At 48.1% G+C, this 23,806-nt stretch overlaps 1 protein-coding gene across 3 annotated transcripts in view; it reads right to left on the reverse strand.

The window, feature by feature from the left end:
* LOC129713736 (SUN domain-containing protein 2-like) overlaps window positions 1-23,480 on the reverse strand; it is a 67,561-nt gene extending 44,081 nt beyond the window's left edge. For 2 of the 3 annotated variants that reach the window (XM_055663000.1, XM_055662998.1), the window contains exons 1-4: window positions 23,261-23,480; window positions 14,269-14,455; window positions 2,085-2,263; window positions 433-501 (exon numbers count right to left, since the gene is read on the reverse strand). In XM_055663000.1, the coding sequence (XP_055518975.1) occupies window positions 433-501; window positions 2,085-2,263; window positions 14,269-14,390 (370 nt within the window). In that variant the 5' untranslated portion in view covers window positions 14,391-14,455; window positions 23,261-23,480. The remainder of the gene's footprint in view (window positions 1-432; window positions 502-2,084; window positions 2,264-14,268; window positions 14,456-23,260) is intronic. The other variant, XM_055662999.1, reaches the window with a different exon arrangement.
* Window positions 23,481-23,806: the final 326 nt, after the last annotated feature.

Here is a 23,806-nt window from a genome sequence, read left to right on the forward strand (position 1 = left end):
CTTGCCATCAGGCAAGCTGACACCCTGGCCAATACGCCACTGCACCCTGTCCACATCTTAGCAACATCCCCAATTCACCCAGTGCCCACGCCCAACATCTACCACCCACCCACCTTGTCCCCACCCAGGTTACATCCTCCACTCACCAACCCACCCTGTCCATGCCCTAGTAACTGCCCCCATCCATCTTCCCCACCTTAGTAACATCTCCCACCCACCCTGTCCCCACCCTAGTAACACCTCCCCGCCACTCATCCACCCACCGCAGTAAGTACCCGCTCAGCTGCCCCACTGCCCAGCTTCAATATGAAATCCCTAAAGCCTCTGTCCAGCCCCAGCCAGTGTGTCCTCTCTGCCGATAGTGCAACGTGCCACACGTTAGCTGTTCAGGATGAGGGACGTGGGGGGTGAGATGATGAACGTTCCACTTACCCTGCAGCTCACCCTCGGTGGAGTAGCCAGATGTCGACGACATGTAGATGTTGGAAGAAGTGGAAGGCGCTGTCAGTAGATACAGGTTACCGAGGCAAGTCATCACAGGAAAATATTACAGCACCTCATATTTCACTTGGACACCTTACAACCCAACAATTTGATGTTGACCTCTCTAACCAAGTAACCCTTGTTTTCCCTCTCTCTCTCTCTCTCTCCATCCCTCCACCATCCTAGCTCTCCGGCCAGTTTAACTGTCCTCCTGATTACATTTTATCTTTGTATGCTTCATTGTCACCTTCCCCCAGCTAACAATGATCTATTCTACATTTGCCTTGAACTTCGTCCCCTTTGATCTCTCGTGTTCACACCTTATCCTTCCAGATCTCTCTCTCCCCTGACTAAGTCTGAAGAAGGGTCTCGATTGTAACGTCACCTATTCTTTCTCTCCAGAAAGGCGTTTGACGGCACTGGGCCTGTACTCGCTGGAGTTTAGAAGAATGAAGGGGGACCTCATTGAAACTTACTGAAAAGTGAAAGGTTTGGATAGTGGATGTGGAGAGGATGTTTCCACTTGTGGGAGAGTCAAGGACTAGAGTTCATAGCCTCAAAATTAAACAACGCTACTTTAGGAAGGAGATAAGGAGGAATGTCTTTAGTCAGAGGGTGGTGAATCTGTGGCATTCTTTGCCACAGAAGACTGTGGCGGCCAAGTCAGTGGATATTTTTAATGCAGAGATAGATTCTTGATTAGTACGGGTGTCAGGGATTATGGGGAGAAGGCAGGAGAATGGGGTTAGGAGGGAAAGATAGATCAGCCATGATTGAATGTCGGAGTAGATTGATGGGACACATGAACTAATTATGCTCCTATCACATGACCTCATGCTGCCTGTCCACTGAGTTACTCCAGCATTTTGTGTTTATCTTTAGTGTAAATCAGCATCTGCACTTCCTTCCTATAAAGGAAGGTATAATCCCTCGCCTCTCAGTAACTGCAGCTCGGTGTCGGACACCTCCCACCACCAGGGGGCATCAGACCCCGACCCAGCGCTCCCCACAGTAACAGAACCGTGTGTGTTACCACACACGGGCCCCACAGCAGAGCGGCAGTGCGCCCCTCTCCTGTCCGCCCGCTCGCCCGCCTCCCAGCACCCGGCGGGATGGGCAAAGTCTCACAGCAGCTGTGCGATGATCGCAGGTCAGTGCGGACTCGGTGGGCCAAAGGGCTCGTTTCCAACTAAAACTGAGATACTGCAGCACGAGTCTCCGACGTGCACCAGTGATCGCGGTACTTTAAACCAAGGAGAAGCCCTTAACCAGTCTGTTGGAGGGAAGGGTTAAGGCTTTAAGAACACTGATGTCAAAAGAGCATAAGTGATAGGAGGAGAATTAGGCCATTCGGCCCATCAAGTCTACTCCGACATTCCATCATGGCAGAACTATCTCTCCCTCCTAACCCCATTCTCCTGCGTTCTCCCCGTAAACCCTGTACTAATGAAGAATCCGTCTATCTCTGCCTTAAAAATATCCACTGACTTGGTCTCCACAGCCTTCAGTGGCAATGAATTCCACTGATTCACCAGCCTCTGACTAAAGAAATGTGCCGGTGCCCTGCTTCCACCCCCGCGCTGCCCTCCCCGGACACGTACCGACGGGCTCCTGCCAGCCGCTGCTGCTGCCGAGGTGCAGAGAGCGCTGAGAGCGCGTGGAGGCGTTGCTGACGTTGCTGATGTAGCTACTCAGACTGTTGACTGAACTGTTGGACGGTGAACGTTTGACACCAGGCACAGGTCCCGGCCCCTTGCTGTTTGACCTTTTCTTGTGCAACCTGAAACGATAAAGGGCAACGATTTAGGGTGGAGGCAGACCAGGACTGCGAAAGAGAAGAAAGAACTGGCATAGAATAGTAAGATTAAACGAGAACTTACCAGTTTGAAGTTTGATCTTTATTTTATGAGGAGTAACGTTGAGGGATTACGTGAAGAACCCGCCAGGACGCATGCGTGTCATTCTTCAAAGCATCGGTGTGAAATCACAGATAACAATAATGAACTGAACATAGTAAGATTAGAGAACAGGACACCAGTTGAACTTTATGATCGAGGGTGGGAGCGGAGGGCACGTAATCCCTCAACGTTACTCCTCATAAAATACAGATCAAACTTCAAACTGGTAAGTTCTCGTTTAATCTTACTATTTTACTTCGGAGTCATGTGAGTGACTACGTGAAGATTTCAAAGCTCTGTGATTTCATGCCGTGGAAACGAGTCTATGTCTCACATCTGCCTTAATTGACTAAGGGAGGAAATTGTGTTAACATATTCAAACATGAATCTGACATTGAAAAACCATGATGAATTTATTAACAACAAAATTATAGCTCCTGTCTTATGGGGTAAATCATGATACAGAACTTAAAATTGATTCTGCAAATGTCACAGGTTTAACCACTGGTTTATTGTAGTATTGTTGAAACATTTTTTCCTTTGACCATCCTGCTGTCCCCAGGATTTGGTCCATAGGTACGTTCAATTCCATTGCTGCCGATGTAGCTGCAGCCCTGGTGGAATGAGATTTGAATATGTTAGTATCCACCCCAGCGGTTGTTAAAACCTGTTTTAGCCATCTGGAAATTGTTTGAACCGATACCCTATTATGGGGCTGTTTGTGGCTGATCAGTAATGCTATCTCATTGCCTCTGAGCTGTTTGGTGTTCTCTATGTATAATAATAAATGTCTCATAATGCATAGACGATCATCTATTGGGTATGCTCTAAATTCTATTTTGAGGCCTGACGATCCCGGTCTGTTCTGTTTGACTAAATCGTGGATGTAAAAAGTTATATTTCTCGTTGAAGAGGTCATGTTATCCAGCCTTAATTTATGTAATGACTGAACTCTTTGTGCTGAGACCAATGCCGTCAGCATGACTATTTTGTGTGTTAGCCTTTGCAGGGACAGAGCTGTTGCTGGAGACCAATTCCTCAGTAACGCGAGGACAATACTCACATCCCATATATGGGAGTACCTTGTTCTTGGGGGATTAATATTAAAAATTCCCCTCATAAGTTTGGTTACCAGGGGGTGAGTCCCGACAGAATGACACTCTGATCCTTGCCACAGATACGCTGAAAGGGCACTTCTGGCGCAGTTAATGGCACTATAACTGAGCCCCTCATCATAATGGAGGCTAGCCAGGAATTCCAGAACAGAAGTTATGTTTGTTGTACTGTAAGTGATGTTGTTTCTAATACAATATATTTCCCACTTCCTGATGTAGACCAGATATTGTTTCTTGGTGGACTGCCTGTGAGCCGCTGAGATTATGTTCAATGTTCGGTCCGTCAGTCCCAGGTCCAGAAGTAGTTTCTTTAGATTCTACAAATCAATAGATTTGTCCTATTATGGCATGGATGGCTATCCCCCGTTACGGGATGAACCAACAAGTCTGGTCGTTTCGGTACGGTGATGCATGGTTCTAAAACCATATTGTGAATCACGGGGAACCATGGTTGAGTAGGCCAATCGGGCACTACCAAAATACCAGACCGAGTCTTGTTGTATTTTGCGTAATACCCGACTGATGAGGCAGAAAGGAGGGAATGCATAGAAAAACAATTTCCCCCAATGCAGCGAAAAGGCATCCATCGCTGATGCCCCAGGGTCTGGTTCCCAAGAAACATAGTTTGTCAACTGGTGATTAAGCCGAGATGCAAATAGATCGATATCTGGTGTTCCGTACCGTGCTACAATATCAGCAAACACTTTGTGGTCCAACATCCATTCGATGTTGTCATTGAATTTGCGTGACCTGGTGTCTGCCACTGAATTGAGGTTACCTGGTATGTAACTAGCTGATATCCAAATATTTTTCTGAGTACACCATTGCCAAATTGTGTTAGCCAGATTATCACATGATACAGATTTGATTCCACCCATATAGTTAATATATGCCACCACGGTGGTGTTATTAATCTGTAGTCTAATATGCTGGTGATGCATTCCTGAACAGTATGATTTTAGACCATAGAATGCACCCAACATTTCCAAGTAGTTTATGCCAAGTGTGTGAAGTAATGATGCCTCCTGTGCATTCCATCTACCTCCACAGCTGGAGATGGAATTAGTAGCACCCCAACCATGAGCACTGGCATCAGTTTGTAGCACCACTGAAGGATTGCTGACAATGATAGGGCTGGAACAATCCCGAATGTTATCCCTCCACCATTGTAATTCCGTAATTGCTTTGATTGGTAGCTTCATTGACCTATCGAAATGACCAGTATTGATTTTGAGTGCTTGTACCTTTGCCCTTTGTAAATTTTGGTAATACAAAGGTCCAAACTGTGTGGCTGGAAAAGCAGCCACAATTTTGCCAATAACCCTTGCTACCAATCTAATAGATGGTTCACTGATGTCAATGCGGTTGTTGCAGGCCTCAGTTAAGACTGTAGCCTTGTCCTTTGGTAAAGTCACCGACATGCGAACTGAGTCAATTGTGAACCCCAAGTAATCCATAGTGGTGGAAGGCGGTAGCTTAGATTTAACTGGATGGATGATAAACCCCAGTTTCTCAAACAATTGTTTGGTGGCTGATTCAGCTAGTTTGGCTAATTCCAAAGTTTTGCCCACAATTAATATGTCATCTAGGTAAGCCATGACCATATGTTTTTTGTTTCCGAAGAAACGCTAGGACTGGTTTCAAGATTTTGGTACATAGTCTGGGGGCGGATGTTAATCCATTGGGTACAGCTCTAGATTGCCAGCACTGCCCCATCCAGTTAAATTTTAAATAACGTCTGTGATCCGTTCGTATAGGCACCGAATAGTAAGCATCTTTTAAATCAATGCAAGCCATGAAGTAGCCTTTGGACATCAATTGTTTGGCAGTAACAACGGTTTCCATTTTGAAATGAATATACTGCACAAATGTATTCAATTTGGTCAAATCTATGATGATGCGGCAACCACCATCTTTTTTTTTTTTTGTAAAGATATTTGATACGAATTCCAGAGAATTGTGTTGGGTTTTTTCAATAACCTCCTTAGTATAAAGTCTCACCAGTTCAGCATGCGCTTCCAGTTTTTCTTGTCGTGAAAGCACAAACGTTCGGTTCGGTACATGCTGAACTGGGGCATAGTTTTTGTGCACAAATTCAATTGTATATCCCTGAATACTATTTAGGATACAAGTGTCAGTAGTTATTGCACTCCATGCCTCCCAAAAAAAAATGTAATCTACCACCAATTTGTGTATTATTTACACTTTCTGTTTTTTGGAAGGAACCAGACCCACCTACCTCCATGGTTACCAGTGGAAGGTTTATTTCTTCCTGTGCAGTCGCCGTAGAGGTTGAGGCGCCAGTGTCTGGGTTTGGGGTTTGCGCATCTTCCACGAAGGCCGGTCTGGGCCATGGCCTAAAAAAGACCGCTGTCCTGTATGCCCGACCTTTGAGCTTTCACCAGCTTCTGTATGTCTTGCTCTGCTGGTGGGTGCGCAAGGGTGCTGTCTTTGTGTGCAGGAGGTCCTTCCTGTTGCCGCCTTTATGAGCCCCAGGGTTTTAGCCTCCTCATCGAGCTCTTTTACCTGTTTTGACAGGTTGCCCCCAAATAGTAGTATTAGTGGCTTAGTATCTCCAGGTTTGCACAGCCCTGCAAACTTTGGGTTTAAGACTGGGCGGATGGCGTTCTTCCTGAGACTATTGATCTCATACTGCGTATTGCAGAATAATGCCAGTGCGTCTTGCTGTTGTTCTGATATCTCTTTCCCATCCACTGTGCGAGCAAATGCTGTGATCCCCGCTGTCAACAATTTTAGGATTTTCTGAAGCTTTACATCCTGGCTTCTGACTCCCGCTCCAATGTGTTTCCAGATACAACTGTTCACCACGGGAATATTGAGGGATACACAATTTGACGGTGCCAGATATTTGGCAGTGGTGTCCATTACAGCCTGTTCCTGTAGTTGTTTGAATGATAGGAAGTCAATGCTGGATGCTAATTTTTGTTCTAATTGTTGTCCAGTCTGGTCTGGCTGTACAAACTTGGACACCATTTCCAGGAGATTTTCTTCTTCTTGCACCCTCTGCACACTGGTTGTCTGTTCAGCAAACCCCCCTTCAGAGCCAGCCCAGAATTTGCTCCCAGTACTCCCCTCTGTCGAGGGAGATGCACTGTGCAGCCCTGGGTAAGGTGCTGCCATGGGTGTTTTATATGACCCATGGTGACTAGCCTCCACTAGCCTCCCGGAGTCTGTCACGGTGGAGCATCTGCTCCATAAGCCGCTCCATTCGGCTCCAGCGATCACGGTCGCTGGCCGCCCGCGGCATTTCCTCAAAGTCGGACTCGTCCGAGTCAACGGCTCTGTTAGTCTTCCGTTTTGCCTTCGGCCGTGGTGTTGATCTGGCCGGCGCGGGGGCCTATTCGGGCACAGATGATCCCGCTACCGGTGATTCTGGTGCCGTCAGCCACTGCTGGTTGCCCGCAACTCCGCGGTCCTCCCCAGCCAGCTTAGATGCAGCCCTTGTAGACTTCTTTGGTTTGTCCATAGTTTCCCCTTCCTGTGAAACAGTACGGGAAACAAACAACGACCGCAGAGTAATTCACTTACCTGCAGGTCTCAGTTTTAAACTTACCGCTGCGGAGGAACTCTCCACCCCGCCTGTCGTTTCGCAATGCGTGAAGCGATATGACACGCATGCATCCTGGCGGGTTCTTCACGTAGTCACTCACGCGACTCCGAAGTAAAATTCCACACATTCACAACTCTAATGTTTCACCCAGAGAGTTGTGACATTATTGCTATGGAGGGAGTGCAGCGTAAGTTCACCAATTTAATTCCCGGGATGGCGGGACTGACATGTGATGTAAGAACAGGTCGACTGGAATTGTATTCGCTGGTATTTAGAAGGATGAGAGGGTATATATTGAAACATACCATTTTTAGAGGATTGGACAAGGTAGTTGCAGGAAAAATGTTCCCGATGTTGGGGGAATCCAGAACCCGGGGTCACATGTTAAGGATAAGGGGTAGGCCATTTAGGACTGAGATGAGGAAAAACATTTTCACCCAAAGAGTTGTGATTCTGGGGAATTCTCTGCCACAGAAGGCACTGGAGGCCAATTCACTAGATTTTCAAGAGAAGTTAGATTTAGCTCTTAGTGCTAAGAGAATCAAGGGATATGGGGATAAAGCCAGAAGAATACTGATTTTGGATGATCAGCCATGATCCTATTGAATGACGGTGCTACTTCGAAGGGCCGAATGGCCTACTCCGGCACTGATTTTCTATGTTTCAGACTGAGAGTAGGAAGCAGGGTCTCACCCTGAAATGTCACCCATTGCTTCTATCAGAGATGCCGCCTGACCCGCTGAGTTCTTCCAGCATTTTGTGTCTACCTGCGGTATAAACCAGCATCCACAGTTACTCCCTACACTTTAAATCAGACTAGCTGGGTCAGGGTAGAGGTTACCGGCACTGTGGTTGAGCAGTGCTCAGGTTTCCAGATACCAGGGTGTAAGACGACTTTAATCATCGATGATGCAGGAGGCCATTCAGCCCATCTGTGCCAGTCAAGCAAAAACAACCCTGTCCGACCGCCTGCCACCCTGCAGGTCACGCACCGCAATACACGGCCAAGCGTGTTGAAGTTTTGCAGCAGCATCCCCTCTGTCCATTGTGACCACATCACTAAATATTCATTCACCGTACACACGGCCACTCACAGACAACCTTTTGGGTTAGCACGGTGGCGCAACGGTAGAGTTGCTGCCTCACAGCGCCAGAGACCTGGGTTCAATCCCGACTACGGGTGCTGTATGTATGGAGTTTGTACCTTCTCCCTGTGACTGCATGGGTTTTCTCCGGGTGCTCCAGTTTCCTCCCACACTCCAAAGATGTACAGGTTTGTAGGATAATTGGCTACTGATAATTATAAATTATCCCTAGTGTGTGTAGGATAATGCTAGCTAATAGCTAACTTATCTGTAGCCTCCTTTTGCTCCAGTATTTTATTTAATTCACGTTTAATCAATAATCTTTTATTATTAATGTTTAATGTGTCATTCCTAACTGTCACTGTATGTTGCTGTCACTTGCGGGCGGAGCACCAAGGCAAATTCCTTGTATGTGAATACTTGGCCAATAAACGTATTCTTATTGGGTGATGACTGGTTGGTGCAGTACACATTACACCAATTCTTAAATCCTTACATTGGCTCCCTGTATGTCAGAGAATTGATTTTAAAATCCTGCTGCTCACCTATAAATCACTACATGGTTTAGGACCAAAGTATATCACTGACATGCTTCCACTATATAAGCCTTCTAGACCGCTAAGATCTTCTGAAACCAATCTGTTAGTGATTCCCAGAGTAAATACAAAACATGGGAAAGCAGGATTTAGTTACTATGCAACAAATAGCTGGAATAAACTTCCTGAAGATTTAAGACTTGCCTCAACTTTGACCACTTTTAAAACAAGACTGAAAACTTTTATGTTTACTTTAGCTTAAGCTAAATCTTAACTACATTGCACTTTTAACTTTTGCACTTTTTATAATGCATTTTTAATTTTGCTTTTCTTTTCTTTTAGTTCTATTTTATTTCATTTTATCATTTCATTTTATTGTATGACATGTTTTTATGTGAAGCACTTTGAGACTGCCTCGTGTATGAAATATGCTATATAAATAAAGTTGCCTTGCCTTGCCTTGCAGACTTGCTGAGCCAAAGGGCTTGTTTCCGCGCTGTATCTCTAAGGTTTAGGGATCCCCCAACGCCCTATTCATTTCTTGATCATTCTGTTGCTCTTCGCGTACATAAAATATCTTTTGATTTAATTTGCCAAATATTTTCAAACCCTCCTTGCTTTCTGTAATTGCCACCTTTAATTTCTCTCCTACACTTCCTAAACTCTGCTGGCGTTTCTGCCCCATTAATCCCTCAGCGCCTGTCATAAGCAAACCACTGCTGTTGTGTGGGATTGGCCCTGCTCCAGCTTATTGCCCAGTGAAGCACTACACATAACATGTCACAGGAAAGTACATGCGGAACATGATTTAGGATTATCCGACCTGCTTCCAAGCAAGATTAAAGCACTGAACAGCTTCAGCTTTTGCATTCAGCAAATCTTACACGGGTTGTAACTCTTCGTTATGTCCAGCAACAGTACCACGTAATTGTCTCGACCTTTGGCTGTGCACCCCAGTGTTGGCACTGTTCCCGCTGGCCACGTGGTTGGCATCATATTCCAACTAACTGCAGGCTTCCTCTATCCCTCTCCTTCCTTTCCAGCCAACCTCCTGCCAACTGCACGGCTGCCACTCCAACTGCACCGCTCTGCTGCAACATTGCATCTCTTTCTATAATTTGGTCCTCATCCTAAAATGTCTTCTATTCTGTCGCACAATTTAATCTCATAGGTGACAGGAGCAGAATTAGGCCATGTAGGGAAATGTGAGGTGTTGTATTTTTGGAAGACTAACAAGGACAGGACGTGCACAGTGAATGGTGGGGTTCTGGGGAACGTTGTAGAGGTGCATGGTTCCCTGAAGGTGGAGTCACAGGTAGATCGGGTGGTCAAAAAGGCTTTTGGCACATTGCCCTTCATCAGCCACAGTATTGAGTATCGAAGTTGGGAGGTCAAGTTGCAGTTGTATCAGACATGGTGAGGCTGCTTTTAAAATATTGTATTCAGTTCTGGGCGCCATGTTATAGGAAAGATATTGTCAAGCTGGAACGGGTACAGAGAAGATTTACGAGGATGTTGCCAGGACTAGAGGGTGTGAGCTACAGGGAGATGTTTAGTAGGCTGGGACTCTATTTCATGGAGCGCAGGAGGATGAGGGGTGATCGTACAGAGGTGCATAAGACCATGAGATTGGATAGATGCACTGAGGCCTAATTTACACGCGGGTATTTTCAGAATAAAGCGTTCAAATTTACTGTTGACGGCACAGTCGCTGATCTGTTTAATTTACGTATTTTTGAATGATGTGCTGCTTTTCAAGCACGTAACTCTCCGTAAATCGTGAGGTGCCTGTACTCGTGCATTGTACGATTTGAGTGGATATTACGCAAGCTAAGCTCGGCATGGTGGCACAGCGGTAGAGTTGCTGCCTTAAGGGCCTGTCCCACTTACACAATGACAGGACAGAAAGGTCAGTGTGGGAACGGGAAAGGGAGTTGAAGTATTTGGCAACCGAGAGATCGCATAGGCCAAGCAGGTCGTCGAAAATTTTCAAACGTGTTGAAAATCCAGAGGCGACCAGAAAAGGGTACGACTCTTTGGGTGACTACTCACGACCATACAGGTGTCACGTGTCGACATGTCACGGGGTGACGCCTATATGGTCGAAAGTAGTCGCCCAAAGAGTCGTACCCTTTTCTGGTCGCCTCTGGATTTTCAACATGTTGAACATTGTTGGCGACCTGCTGCGACTATGACGGGTGCCAGCAGTCGCTGCAAAAATGACGTAAGTGGGACAGGCCCTTTACAGCGCCAGGGACACAGGTTCCATTCTGACTATGGATGCTTGTCTGTACACAGTTTGTAAATTCTCACCGTGACCTGCATAGGGTTTCCCTGGGTGCTCAGGTTTCCTCCCACAGTCCAAAGATGTGTAGGTTCATTGGCTTGGCATAATTGTAAATTGTCCCTAGTGTGTCTGTGTGTGGGATTGCTGATCGGCGCGGACTCTGTTTCCACGCTGCATCGCTAAACTCCAAACTAAACGGTCCCAATCAGATTCTCAAAGATAGACACAAAGTGCGGGAGTAACTCAACGGCAAGCCATGCGTAGACTGGCCGGTTGTTTCGCTAAACACTTGCGCTCAGTCCGTCTTGGCCTATGCGATCTCTCAGTTGCCAAATACTTCAACTCCCTTTCCCATTCCCACACTGACCTTTCTGTCCTCGGCCTCCTCCACTGTCAGAGTGAGGCCACACACATATTGGAGGATCAGCACCCCACATTTGCGCAGTGGTATGAACATTGATTTCTCCAGCTTCAAGTTCCTGCATTCACTCCCTCCCCCACGCTGGTCATCCTACTAGTTCCACTGTTCGCATCCTTGTATCCCTGTCATTATCACCTCTTCCCCAGCCAACAATGGGCCATTGTGGGCTCCACCCTTCCTTGGTCATCTGTTGCAAGCCCCAGTTTGTTCTGTTTTTTTCCTACCTCTCGTTCCATCCCCCCTACTCTCAGTCTGAAGACAGGTTCCGTCCTTATTCCCCAGAGATGCTGCCTGACCCACTGAGATACTCCAGCACTTTGTATCTCAGTATAGATCAGCATCTACAGTTTATTTCTTACCCAACCAGGGTCTCACTCTGTCCGACAGTTATTAGGGAGTTAGAATTTGCTTCCAGTTTGCCTTTGACCTTTTGTATGGCTAAGCTGAACAAAATGTTGACACTACCACTAAACACCTTTCCCTCCTGACAATCTGCTACCTTCCTAAATCCATTCCCCAAACTAAAGTCAAAAATGACTTACTCCAGGGATCAAGCTAGGAGATCCTGAAGCTAGGAGATGATCCAGTCTGAGACAACGGTGTCAAGGCTATGGAGGAAGATGGAATCAGGGCACAATGCACTTGCCCACCATTAGCATAATGCTGCACCATGAACCTCACAGAGCAGGCATCTTAAAACTGACAACAGCGTGCCTGGGCCCCAATAACAAACACAAGTTGCCACTCGTCATTGATTTTGGTGGTGGCACCACATTATGGTGGTGCCGAGGCAACGCTACACCCCACGCTGCCTTGGCAAGGCCACCAGCGCATTCAAGGACCAGTTACACACTCTGGCCACTCCTCCTTCTCCCCTTACCCATCGGGCATTATACAATTATACAATTTATTTATTGTCATTTGAATCTCAAGTATGAAGTTCAAACGAAATTTGGTTTCTGCAGTCAAACAACAAGAAAAGAACCAAGACACACAACCAACACAATTTGCACAGACATCCATCACAGTGAATCTCCTCCTCACTGTGATGGAAGGCAAAGTCTTGCCTCTCCCCTGTGTTCCAGTCTTCTCCTGATGTTAAAGCCCCCGGCAGGCGATGGCAAGTCCCGTGGCCGTTAAGACCGTGCCGGGCGATGCAAGGCCCGGCTCCAGGTCTTAATGGTGTAGAAATGTGAAAACGCACACCTCCAGATTCAGAGACAGTTTCTTCCCAGCTGTTATCAGGCAACTGACCCATCCTACTAATATCCAGAGAGCAGTTCTGAACTACTATCTACCTCATTGGAGACCATCGGACTATCTTTAATCGGGCTTTATCTGGCACTAAACGCTATGCACCTTATCATGTATACTGTGAGTGGCTTGATTGTATTCACATATAGTCTTTCCGCAGACTGGTTAGCACACAACAAAAGCTTTTTACTGTACCTCGATACATGTGACCAACAAACTAAACTAAAAGATGGCAGCAGAAATCTCACATGTAGGTGTATTAAGGAACTGCGGATACAGGTTTGACACACAAAAAGCAGCAGTAACTCAGTGGGGCAGGCAGCATCTCTGGAGAGAATGAACAGTGATGTTTCGGGTCGAGACCCTACTTGAGACTGAGAGTCGGGGGAAAGGGAAACGAGAGATAGACGGTGATGTAGTGCAATAATGAACAAATGAATGAAGGCTTTGCAAACAAGTAAGAATGATAAAGGATACAGGCCATTGTTAGCTGTTTGCAAAGTGAGAATGTGAAGTTGGTGCGACTTGGGTGAGGGAGGGATGGAGAGAGTCACTGGTCAGAGCTGGGAAGGGGAAGAAATTTGTTTCACATGGGGAAGGAATATCATGACTCTCTCTCTCTTCCTCCCCCTCCTCAACGAAATGCAGATGCTGGTTTATAAAAAAAATCACAAAGTGCTGGAGCAACTCAGTGGGTCAGACAGCCCCTGCTCACGTTCCCTCCAACATCCCTCATAAGCTCATCAACCGAATGGCTTCATCAACAACGTATTGGCCTGGCAACCCTGTCCTTGGCCTATGGAAGATATACACATTCTATCATCCTCCACCTGAGATTCCAAGCAGGAACTTGAGTTTTTGTCAAGAACTTTTTTCCTGTAGGGGGGGGGGGGGGGGGGGGGGGGGGGGGGGGAGTTGGAGACCATGATACACGGCTCCCCAAGTGAGGAACTAGGGTGGAGGGCTGCATCTTTACTGTTAGAAAGGAGCATAGTTTAGAGAGGAATGAAGCCGTATGGTCGAATCCAGTGGAGTGGGATTGCTATTTACTTACAGGCAGTCGAAGGCAATGTCCTTCACTGACCGGCCATTTTGACTGGCTTGGAGTTTACTGCAAAGATCCTGTAGGATATTGGTTTTCAGGACCTAGAAGATCCGTCGGAAGGTAAAATGCCCGCTAACTTCATTAAACTTCTCCCCCTTCTCGCCCCCCCCCCCCCCTCTCTCCCCTTCTCTGTCCTCTCCCCGGCTCTCTGAAGGACGCGGTGTTTTGTGGAAGCCGTTTATCTTTCTCTTCATCGTGCAGACAGCGCTCCTCCGCAGACCCTGGCCCCCCACTGCGTGTGTGTGAGTGTGTGTGCGTGCGTGCGTGTGCGCCTGTGTGTGTGTGTGTGCGTGCGTGTGTGTCTGTGTGTGTGTCTGTGTGTGTGTCTGTGTGTGTGTGTGTGTCTGTGTCTGTGTCTGTGTGTGTGTGTGTGTGTGTGTGTGTGTGTGCGCAGCTCACGCTGTGGTCGAGACTTTTCAGGCGCGTGACCAAAACCTCTGGCCACGCATGGAAACGTTGGGTGGGGCGCAAGGTCACGTTCAGCTTTCCCAAGTGGGCATAAGAGAGACGTACCTGACAGGACTCTCCTTGTAAGAGGGAGCGCCGTTGATGGAGGAGCCGCCGCTGCTGCTGGAGGCATCGTCGTCGTCCTGGTAGTAGCCGGTGGTGACCAGGCGGAGACTGCGGCGGGACATCCTCACCGTAGCACCACCACCCCGAGTCTCAGCCCGAGCACGGCACTGCGAGTCTTCCGCACTCACTGTGAGCAAAGAGAAAGACAGTGTGATGGGTACTGGCACCTGCCCACTGGCCCAGAGAGGGGGAGAAAACACATTGCTGTCATTCTACAAACCCTCCCTGCACATGGCAGGGCACATGGTATTGTGGGTAGAGTGCTGACATGGATAGAAAGTTGGTTGACAGGTAGGAAACAAAGAGTAGGGATTAACGGGTCCATTTCAAAATTGCAGGCAGTGACTAGTGAGGTACCGCAAGGCTTGGTGCTGGGACCGCAACTATTTACAATCTATACTGTTACTAAAACTCTCATCTTGTCCTCTTCCAGTATGCATTTTTTTTTTTTTTTTAATCTGCGCAAAAGCGTTACCATATATCGCTATGATTAATTTGTGCCACCTTACTCACCGTTCTGCTCTGCTCCAAGCGCACCAGGTTTTCTACCGATCGGTAAAAAAATCATGAGATCAGCAGATTGTGTCATCTCGCCCGTCAGTCACCATGAAGGGAACGCCCCTTCTAGCACGCGATGTGTAAATCACCGGGCTGGGCGAGGAGAATAAAGTCCCGGAGGAAGGGCTGAGTCCACAAGCCGTGCTGATTAAGTGAGTGAGTCCGTGAGCCGTGCGAAGGAGAACGACCAGCGAAGTGGCCAGTGACCATTGTGAGTCCCCATCACACCCGCAAACCCTTCTCCTCTGGTCTCCCTCGCAGGCTCCTGCTCCCCTCCCTCGTAATACCTCATTCTCCCCATGCCTCTTCCCCATCTTTTCTCCAAGCTCTCGCCCCCTGCCTCCACACCACCCCTCCCTCGCCCCACTCCCCTCCCTCGCCCACCCCCCTCCCCCCAACCACCTCCTCCTCCCCCCCTCCCGTGAGCACCACTGAGACCCAACGGGTCCCATTTAGTCGAGTATATGCAATGATTTAGATGAAGGGATTACAAGTAACATTAGCAAATTTGCAGATGACACAAAGCTGGGTGGCAGTGTGAACTGTGAGGAGGATGCTATGAGGTGCAGGGTGACTTGGACAGGTTGGGGGAGTGGGCAGATGCAGTTTAATGTGGAAAAATGTGAGGTTATCCACTTTGCTGGCAAAAACAGGAAGGTAGATTACTATCTAAATGTGTTCAAGTTGGGAAAAGGGGAAGTACAACAGGATCTGGGGGGTCCTTGTCATTGAGTCAATGAAAGTAAGCATGCAGGTACAGCAGGCAGTGAAGAAAATGAATGGCTTGTTGGCCTTCATAATAAGAGGAGTTGACTATAGGAGCAAAGAGGTCGGTCTGCAGTTGTACAGGGCCCTAGTGAGACCACACCTGGAGTATTATGTGCAGTCTTGGTCCCCTAATTTGAGGAAGGACATTCTTGCTATTGAGGGAGTGCAGTGTAGGTTCACAAGGTTAATTCCCGGGATGGCGGGACTGTCATATGCTGAGAGAATGCAGCGGCTGTGCTTGTTTAGAAGGATGAGAGGGTATCTTATTGAAACATATATGATTATTAAGGGTTTGGACACGCTAGGGGCAGGAAACATGTTCCCGATGTTGGGGGGGTCCAGAACCAGGGGCCACAGTTTAAAAATAAGGGCTAAGCCATTTAGAACGGAGATGGTGTGAGTCTGTGGAATTCTCTTCCTCAGAGGGCGGTGGCGGTCGGTTCTCTGGATACTTTCAAGAGAGAGCTAGATGGGGCTCTTGAAGATAGAGGAGGTAGGGAATATGGGGTGAATGCAGGAATGGGTACTGATTGGGGATGGTCACCCATGATCACATTGAATGGCGGTGCTGGTTTGAAGGGCCGAATGGCCTACTCCTGCACCTATTGTCGGGGAATCTCCAACTTGGGGTGAGAGGCGTAGGTGACAGGAGAATGATGTTACAGGCAACCTGAGGGGCAACCTTTCCAACAGAGAGTGGAGGGGACATGGAACGAACTGCCAGAGGAAGTGATCTACAGGTTTAAAAGACGTTTGGTGAGGGGTACGGATTGGAAAGGTTTAGAGGGATATGGGCAAATGGGAGCAGCCCAGGAAGGCTCCCATGGGCGAGGAGTAGGGCTGAAGGGCCTGTTTCTCTGTTTTATGACTCTTTCAATGGAGGGTCGGTGACCTGACACATTAATGGGGTCAGACCTGCAAAGCCTACAACGCGTCTCCCGTTTTCATTTCGGACTTCCAGCATCTGCTCGTTTTTGTTTTTCAACCGGCTGTTGCCAGCCAGCACCAGCTGCAGGGCCAACACTGCTTCCACTCAACACGTGAGGCTGTGCCCAAACAGCAGATAACATCTCAGACAACACAAGCCACAGGCCACGTGACAACTGGCAAAGCTTCCCACAACACTGCACCTCAGTTTAGCACAGTTTATTTCAGAGATACAGCGCAGAGACTAGGCCCTTCGGCTCACCAAGTCCATGCCGACCAGCGATCCCCGCACATTAACACTACCCCACACAGGCTAGGCTCAATTTACATGTATTTCCAAGCCAATTAACCTACAAATCTGTACGTGGGAGGAAACCAAAGATCTCGGAGAAAACCCACGCGGTCACGGGGAGAACGTACAAACTCCATGCAGACAGCGCCCGTAGTCGGGATGGAACCCGGGTCTCTGGCGCTGTAAGGCAGCAACTCTACCGCTGCGCCACCGTTCACAGAAATATACACGGCAGAGCTTCGTTTCAGAGCACTGTTCCCTCCAGCTCACCATTGCCCTGGCTTCCTGGCATCTGATGACGGGGCAGAGCATTTTGTGGGCGGCAATCATCAAAAATGGGCATCATCAGTAGGGATGGGAGAGTAACCACACACACAGCAAGTCTCTGGATACAGCATGTGGTAGGCCAATTGTCTAATGATTAACTAGAACGTGGATAAACTGTGATGTGGAGAGGATGTTTCCACTAGTGGGAGAGTCTCGGACCCGAGGTCACAGCCTCGGAATTAAAAGACGTTCCTTTAGGAAGGAGATAAGGAGGTATTTCTTCAGTCAGAGGGGGATGAATTTGTGGAATTCATTGCCACAGAAGGTTGTGGAGGCCGTCAATGGATATTTTTAAGGCCGAGAAAGGTAGATTATTGATTGGTACAGGTGTCAGGAGTTATGGGGAGGAGATGGGGTTAGGAGAAAGAGTTAGATCAGCCATGATTGAATGGCGAAGTAGACTTGATGGGCCGAATGGCCCAATAATTCTCCTATCACTTATGAACTAATGAAACTAGGGTACTGTCCGATTCACCTCCACCAACATTGCGCACATTGGACAGTGTCTGGAACTGATGCGCTACAATGCTGAGAACTATATTCTGCACTCTGTATCTTCCCCTTTGCTCTACCTATTGAACTTGACTTGCCTTGATTGTATTTATGAATATTTTTTATCTGATTTGATTGGATAGCTTACAAAACATAGCTTTTCACTGTACGCCAGCACATGTAACAAGAATATAGCTAAACCTGAGGTACAGAAAGGATCCAGGTGCCTTGGCCCATCGAGTCCATTCTGATCATCAATCTCCCTTTCATACTAGTTCTATGTTCATAAGTTCATATGCTCGAGGAGCAGAATTGCCATTCGGCCCATCATTTACTACACCTTTCAATCATGGCTGATCTATCTTTCCCCATCATCTCCATTCTCCCGCCTTTCCCCATAACCCCAAAGGTACCTCATTTTCACATCCACTCCCTTACACACTAGGGAAAATTTACAGAGGTCAATAAACCTACAAATCCGCACGTCTTTGGGACTAGATATAACTAGCTATATCAAGTGTCTAACCCATGGCTGCCTGTGCCTGCTGCCTGAATGGAAGATAGTCACAAATGCTTGAACAATCACCAATCCTCCCGCCCTCACTCTTCCCCCACTGGCCTGCATCATTTCCATCATTTTCCAGTTTCTTTGAGAAGTTCATCGGATCTGCTTCCTTCTCTGTTTCAGAACAAATCTGACTGAAAGCCAAGAAACCTAGAGGCAGCGCTGGTTGTTTCCAATCACTGTAGAGTTTAGGTACAGCGCGGAAACACGCCTTCGACCCACCGAGTCCACACCGACCAGCAATCCCCGCACATTAACTCTACCCTACACACACTAGGGACAATTTTACATTTATACAAAGCCAAATAACCAACAAACCTGTATGTCTTTGGAGCTTGGGAGGAAACGGAAGATCTCGGAGAACCCCACGCGGTCTCGAGGAGAACGTACAAACTCTGTAAATACAGCCTGTAGTCGGGATTGAATCTGCGCCACCGTGCCAGCCTTTTAAACCTGCACTGTCAACACAATGACTTTGTCGTCCTTACTCACGACTTCTCCTCACTCACTATCCTTTGTGATTTTACACATCTCGCCCAACCCCTCCTACTCACCCCCACCGGCCTGCCCACATGGTTTGTGTGGGAAGGAACTGCAGATGCTGGTATACACCAAAGATGGACACAAAATGCTGGAGAAACTCAGCGGGACAGGCAGCATCTCTGGAGCGAAGGAATGGGTGACGTTTCCGGTCGAGATCTTTCTTCAGACTGATGTCAGGGGAGTGGGAGATATCCTTATCTATACACTTATAGATTTCCTTGTCTATACACTTCCTTATCTATGTACCTCCCACTCCCCTGATATCTGTCTGGGGAAGTGTCTAAACCAGAAACATCACCCAGAGATGCTGCCTGTCCTGTTGAGTTATGCCCCTGTCCCACTTAGGAAACCTGAACGGAAACCTCTGGAGACTTTGCCTTTTTTCACCCAGTTTTATTCCACCAGGGAGGTCTTACCTTCCACTACCTGCAACCTCCTACAACTAGCATCGCAACCGGCTTCAACTAAAATATTACCGATATTTAAAACGGCAACCTATTTTTAGTCGCGGCCAGGATTCGAATTTTTTGAAATAATCGCCGGAATGTTGAAGAAGCGGAAACCACTTTCGACCATTAGTGAGACTGACAAAAACCCACTGGGAACCGCATGAAAACCTTGGGTGGGGCGCAACGTCTCCAGAGGTTTCCGTTCAGGTTTCCTAAGTGGGACAGGGGCATTACTCCAGCATTTTGTGTCTATCTAAGACAATACAGGGACCAGACAATCCAACTGGAACCAAGTGGAGTTTTACTGTCCCCACCTGGCTGTGAGCCCATAAACAAGGCTTCCTCAACAGTCTAAAGGGCCTGTCCCACTTACGCAATTTCGGCGACTGCCGGCACCCGTCATAGTCACAGCAGGTCGCTGAAAAATTTCACCATGTTGAAAATCTGGCGGCAACCAGAAAAACATACAACTCTTTGGGCGACTACTCGCGACCATACAGGCGTCACGTGTAAAAAATCACGTAAGTGGGACAGGCCCATAGCCACCACTGTGTTCCCTGGCCCAGCGCCTCTCTGGTCTTGCCAGCACCTGAAATATGAACTTGTTGAACACTGCTTCCTCACAGTTCACTGCCTCGCCCCAAACTGGGGAACAGTGCGGTTAATACGCAGGTTAATAACAGGTTCCACAAAGAGCAGACACCGGGCACAGTACTGGGCCTTCCCCTCTTTGTACTAAAACATCCACACACCACTTCTCCCTGCTTGCTGTCCCCCTGGATAATGCAGTATCAACACTGTCACTTCCCTTAATCCCAAGTATTTACAAACAAGCCGATTATGTGGAAGTCTATCTCACCATATACGCATCACCTGGACACCAGAGTCACTTGCTCGAATTTATTTATTTAAACTCTATATAGAATCTTACAGCGTGGAAACAGGCCCTTCGGCCCAACTTGCCCACAACGGGCAAAATTGGTCGAATCTACACTAGTCCCACCTGCCTGCGTTTGGCCCATATCCCTCTAAACCCGTCCTGTCCATGTACCTGTCTAAATGTTTCTTAAACATTGCGATAGTCCCTGCCTCAACTACCTCCTCGGGCAACTCCTTCCACATCTCCACCGCCCTTTGTGTGTGAAAAAAATGTCACCCCTCAGATTCCTATTAAATCCTCTCCCCTCGCCTTAAACCAATGTCCTCAGGTTCTCGATTCCCCTACTCTGGGCAAGAGACTCTGTGCGTCTACCCGATCTATTCCTCTCATGATTTTGTACACCTCTATAAGATCACCCCTCATCCTCCTGCGCTCCAAGGAATAGAGTCCTAGCTTGCTCAACCTCTCCCTGTAGCTCAGGCCCTCAAGTCCTGGCAAAATCCTCGTAAATCTTCTCTGAACCCTTTCCAGCTTGTCATCTTTTCTATAACACCGTGCCGAAAACTGGACACAATACTCTAAATTCCATCTCACCAATGTCTTATACAACTGTAATATGACCTCCCTACTTCTGTACTCAATGTTCTGATTAAGGCCATTGTGCCAAAAGCCGTTTTGACAATCCTACCTACCTGTGATGCAACTTTCAATGAACTATGTATCTGCGCTCCCAGATACCTCTGCTCTACAACCCTACCCCGAGCCATCCCACTCACTGTGTAGGTCCTGCCCTTGTGAGATCATCCAAAATGCAACACCTCACACTTCTCTGTATTAAATTCCATCCAAAAATTCATCATCCCACCTGGCCAACCGATCAAGATCCTGTTGTAATCTTTGCCAACCATCTTCACTATCTGCAATACCACCCACTTTTGTGTCATCTGCAGACTTGCTAACCATCCCATGTAGGTTTTCATCCAAACCATTGATATAGATGACAAACAGCAACGGGCCCAGCACCGAACCCTGAGGCACGCCACAAGTCACAGGCCTCCAGTCTGAAAAGCAGCCTTCCACCATCATGTATCTTGATACACATGGCAATATTACACTAACATAATGCTAGACCAAGTGCGGATCCGTTGGGTCCTGTTCACCCAACGCAATATTTCACCACTCACCCATAGCCCCCAACTGTGCGCAGGCGTGGCTGACGGTTTTAAAGGGCAATAACTTGTAAAAAAAATAAGATCAATGTGAACGCCTCACTCTCCCTCTTGTCCCCTATTCCCCTGCTCCATTATCCTCCCTCTCCCAACCCTCCTCTACTTCCTCCCCTCACACCCTCCCCTCCTCCATTACTTTGTCATCCCCTTCCTACCCCATCCTCCTCCATTCCCCCTCACCCCCTCCTCTTCACTCTCCCTCTTCTTTCCCCTCCCCACTCCCTCCCTCTCCTTTCCCTTACCCCAAGTCACTCCCTCCATTACTCCCTACCCATCCTGAATCCCCCTAGTTTCCCTCCTCACCTCACCAGGATTTTGATGTAAACCACCGCCGGCCCCGTTTGCTCCACCATGTCGGCGATTAAGATGTCGGGGGTGTTGAGGGGGACGGGCCGAGCGGTCTGGAGCCATGGAAGCCAAAGGCCGAGGCTGCGGCCTAGTCCTTGCCTCAGGTCCCGCTCCTCTCCCTCCCCGCAGGCCCGGAGCAGCAGCCCCCGGACCGACTCGAATCCCAGCCCAGGGCCCAGAGCCGTACTCAGGGCCCAGTCTGTGTCTGTGTCCACTCCCCAGCGCCCAAAGCCCAGGCACAGCTACAGCCCCGAGGCTCGGCCCATGCCAAGCATCTTCACCTTCCCTCTTCTTTCCACTCTCCTCCTCCCTCAATCACCTCTCCCTCCCTCAGTCCCCTCCCTCCATAACCCTTCTCCCTCCCTGCTCCCCCACTCCTCACCTCCACTCTATCCCTCCCACCCCACCCCCACAGTTTTTTATGTAAATGATATTCGGATTCCTTGTGTGAATGAAAACGGAAGAATTTGAGATTCGGATTCCCTGTGTGAATGAAAACTGAAGAATTTAAATAAAACAGATATTGTTTTGTATTTTACGTAAATGAAATTCGGGATTGCATCGTGATGTCATTGACAAGCAAGGCAAGTGGAAGCTGCTTTAAAAGTTGTTTTTGTAACGTAAATAATATCAATCTAAAGGAAACTTGGCTAACAGACTTCCCAGGGCAACGGTGGGCCAAAAACTGTAGCGCTATCGTGTCCCGTTCTGGCAGAATTTTGGAATCACGCGCACACACATACAAACAAACAAACAAGATGATAGATAATAATACTTTTGGCAAATTCAATCACTTTCCCTTTAACATGACGTTTTCTTTCAGATTTAATCACAGGTAGTTAACAGTTTCACTACCATTGACAGTTCTGTTGACTCCACGAGTCACCAGCTACCACCCCTGTCTCAGAGATAACGGAAGTTTGCAACCAGACGCCAACCATAGCACAGGATGGATATGGTTTGAACACTTCAGGGCCACGACACTGCAAAAATCATCAATTCATCTATGGTCACGGAGGGCCGAGATACCGGCACCAGTTAACACACAGATACAAAAAGAAGGTAGACAAAAAGAGGCTAAAGCTCGGGATTAGTGCAGGACCTTCAAGAGAGCGTGAAGGCTCCATACTGTTTTTTTTTAACCAAAACAGCAGCCTCTCCTTGAACTGGGCACCCCAGTCCATGAAACACCAAACGCAGCGGTGGATCATATTGACAATAATAAATCTTAACTGTAAACTTGTGATCCAAAGTTAAAGAGCCAGAGAAGAAGCAGCAAATCCTCACAGCGATAATACACCGTAATCCTTTAAATACTGTCTATTATTAGCGTCTTGCACAATACCTCTTGAAAGTGTGCGGTTAGTTAATTCAGCGGTGAAGCGCCCCTGGGCTCTGACAGCGCTGGTGTTTATAGGGGAGGCAGACAAGGGGGTTAGGCCGGGAGCTGCCCCCGTCTGTAGGGCCCCCGGCGCCGGGGGGAGCGGTCACACCTGTGCGGGGCCAGGGACCGACCAGACAGACAGACAGACAGACAGAGACAGACAGACTCACCGAGTGCAGGGTCCAAACTGCAGAAGCTGCCCTGCGGCGCCGAGAACAAGGAGCAGGAGCGTGGCCACTTCAACCACTCCCCTTCTGGTCGTCACCGCCGCCTGTCCTCGCCGCACCTAGAGTATAGATGATAGTAGATTACAGTAGATGATGCTAGATTAGGGTAGGGTCGAGTATAGCAGAGCAGACACCAGACACGACCTCCTCCAACGCCCTATCTATGTCTATGTCTGTGTCTATGTCCCGCCCCCGGCGCCGCTGCCCATTGGTTGCAACGTTCAAATTGCTACATTGTAGTGTCAGTTTGTGTCGCGGCTCCACCCCCCGGGGGGTGGGGACAGGAACCGTGACAAATGCGGCCCCACCACCACACAAACCACCCTCACCTCCCCTCCCTGATCCCCACCTCCACACAATAGCCTCACTGACTATAAAAGATGAAATAGCCACACATTTGGATAGCAGTAGCAGGATCGGTCTGAGTTCTTTGAGGATGTGACTAGGAAAATGGACAAGGGAAAGCCAGTGAATGTAGTGTACCTGGAC

Source organism: Leucoraja erinacea, chromosome 37 (genome assembly GCF_028641065.1).
Source record: "Leucoraja erinacea ecotype New England chromosome 37, Leri_hhj_1, whole genome shotgun sequence".
Lineage (NCBI taxonomy): Eukaryota > Metazoa > Chordata > Chondrichthyes > Rajiformes > Rajidae > Leucoraja > Leucoraja erinaceus.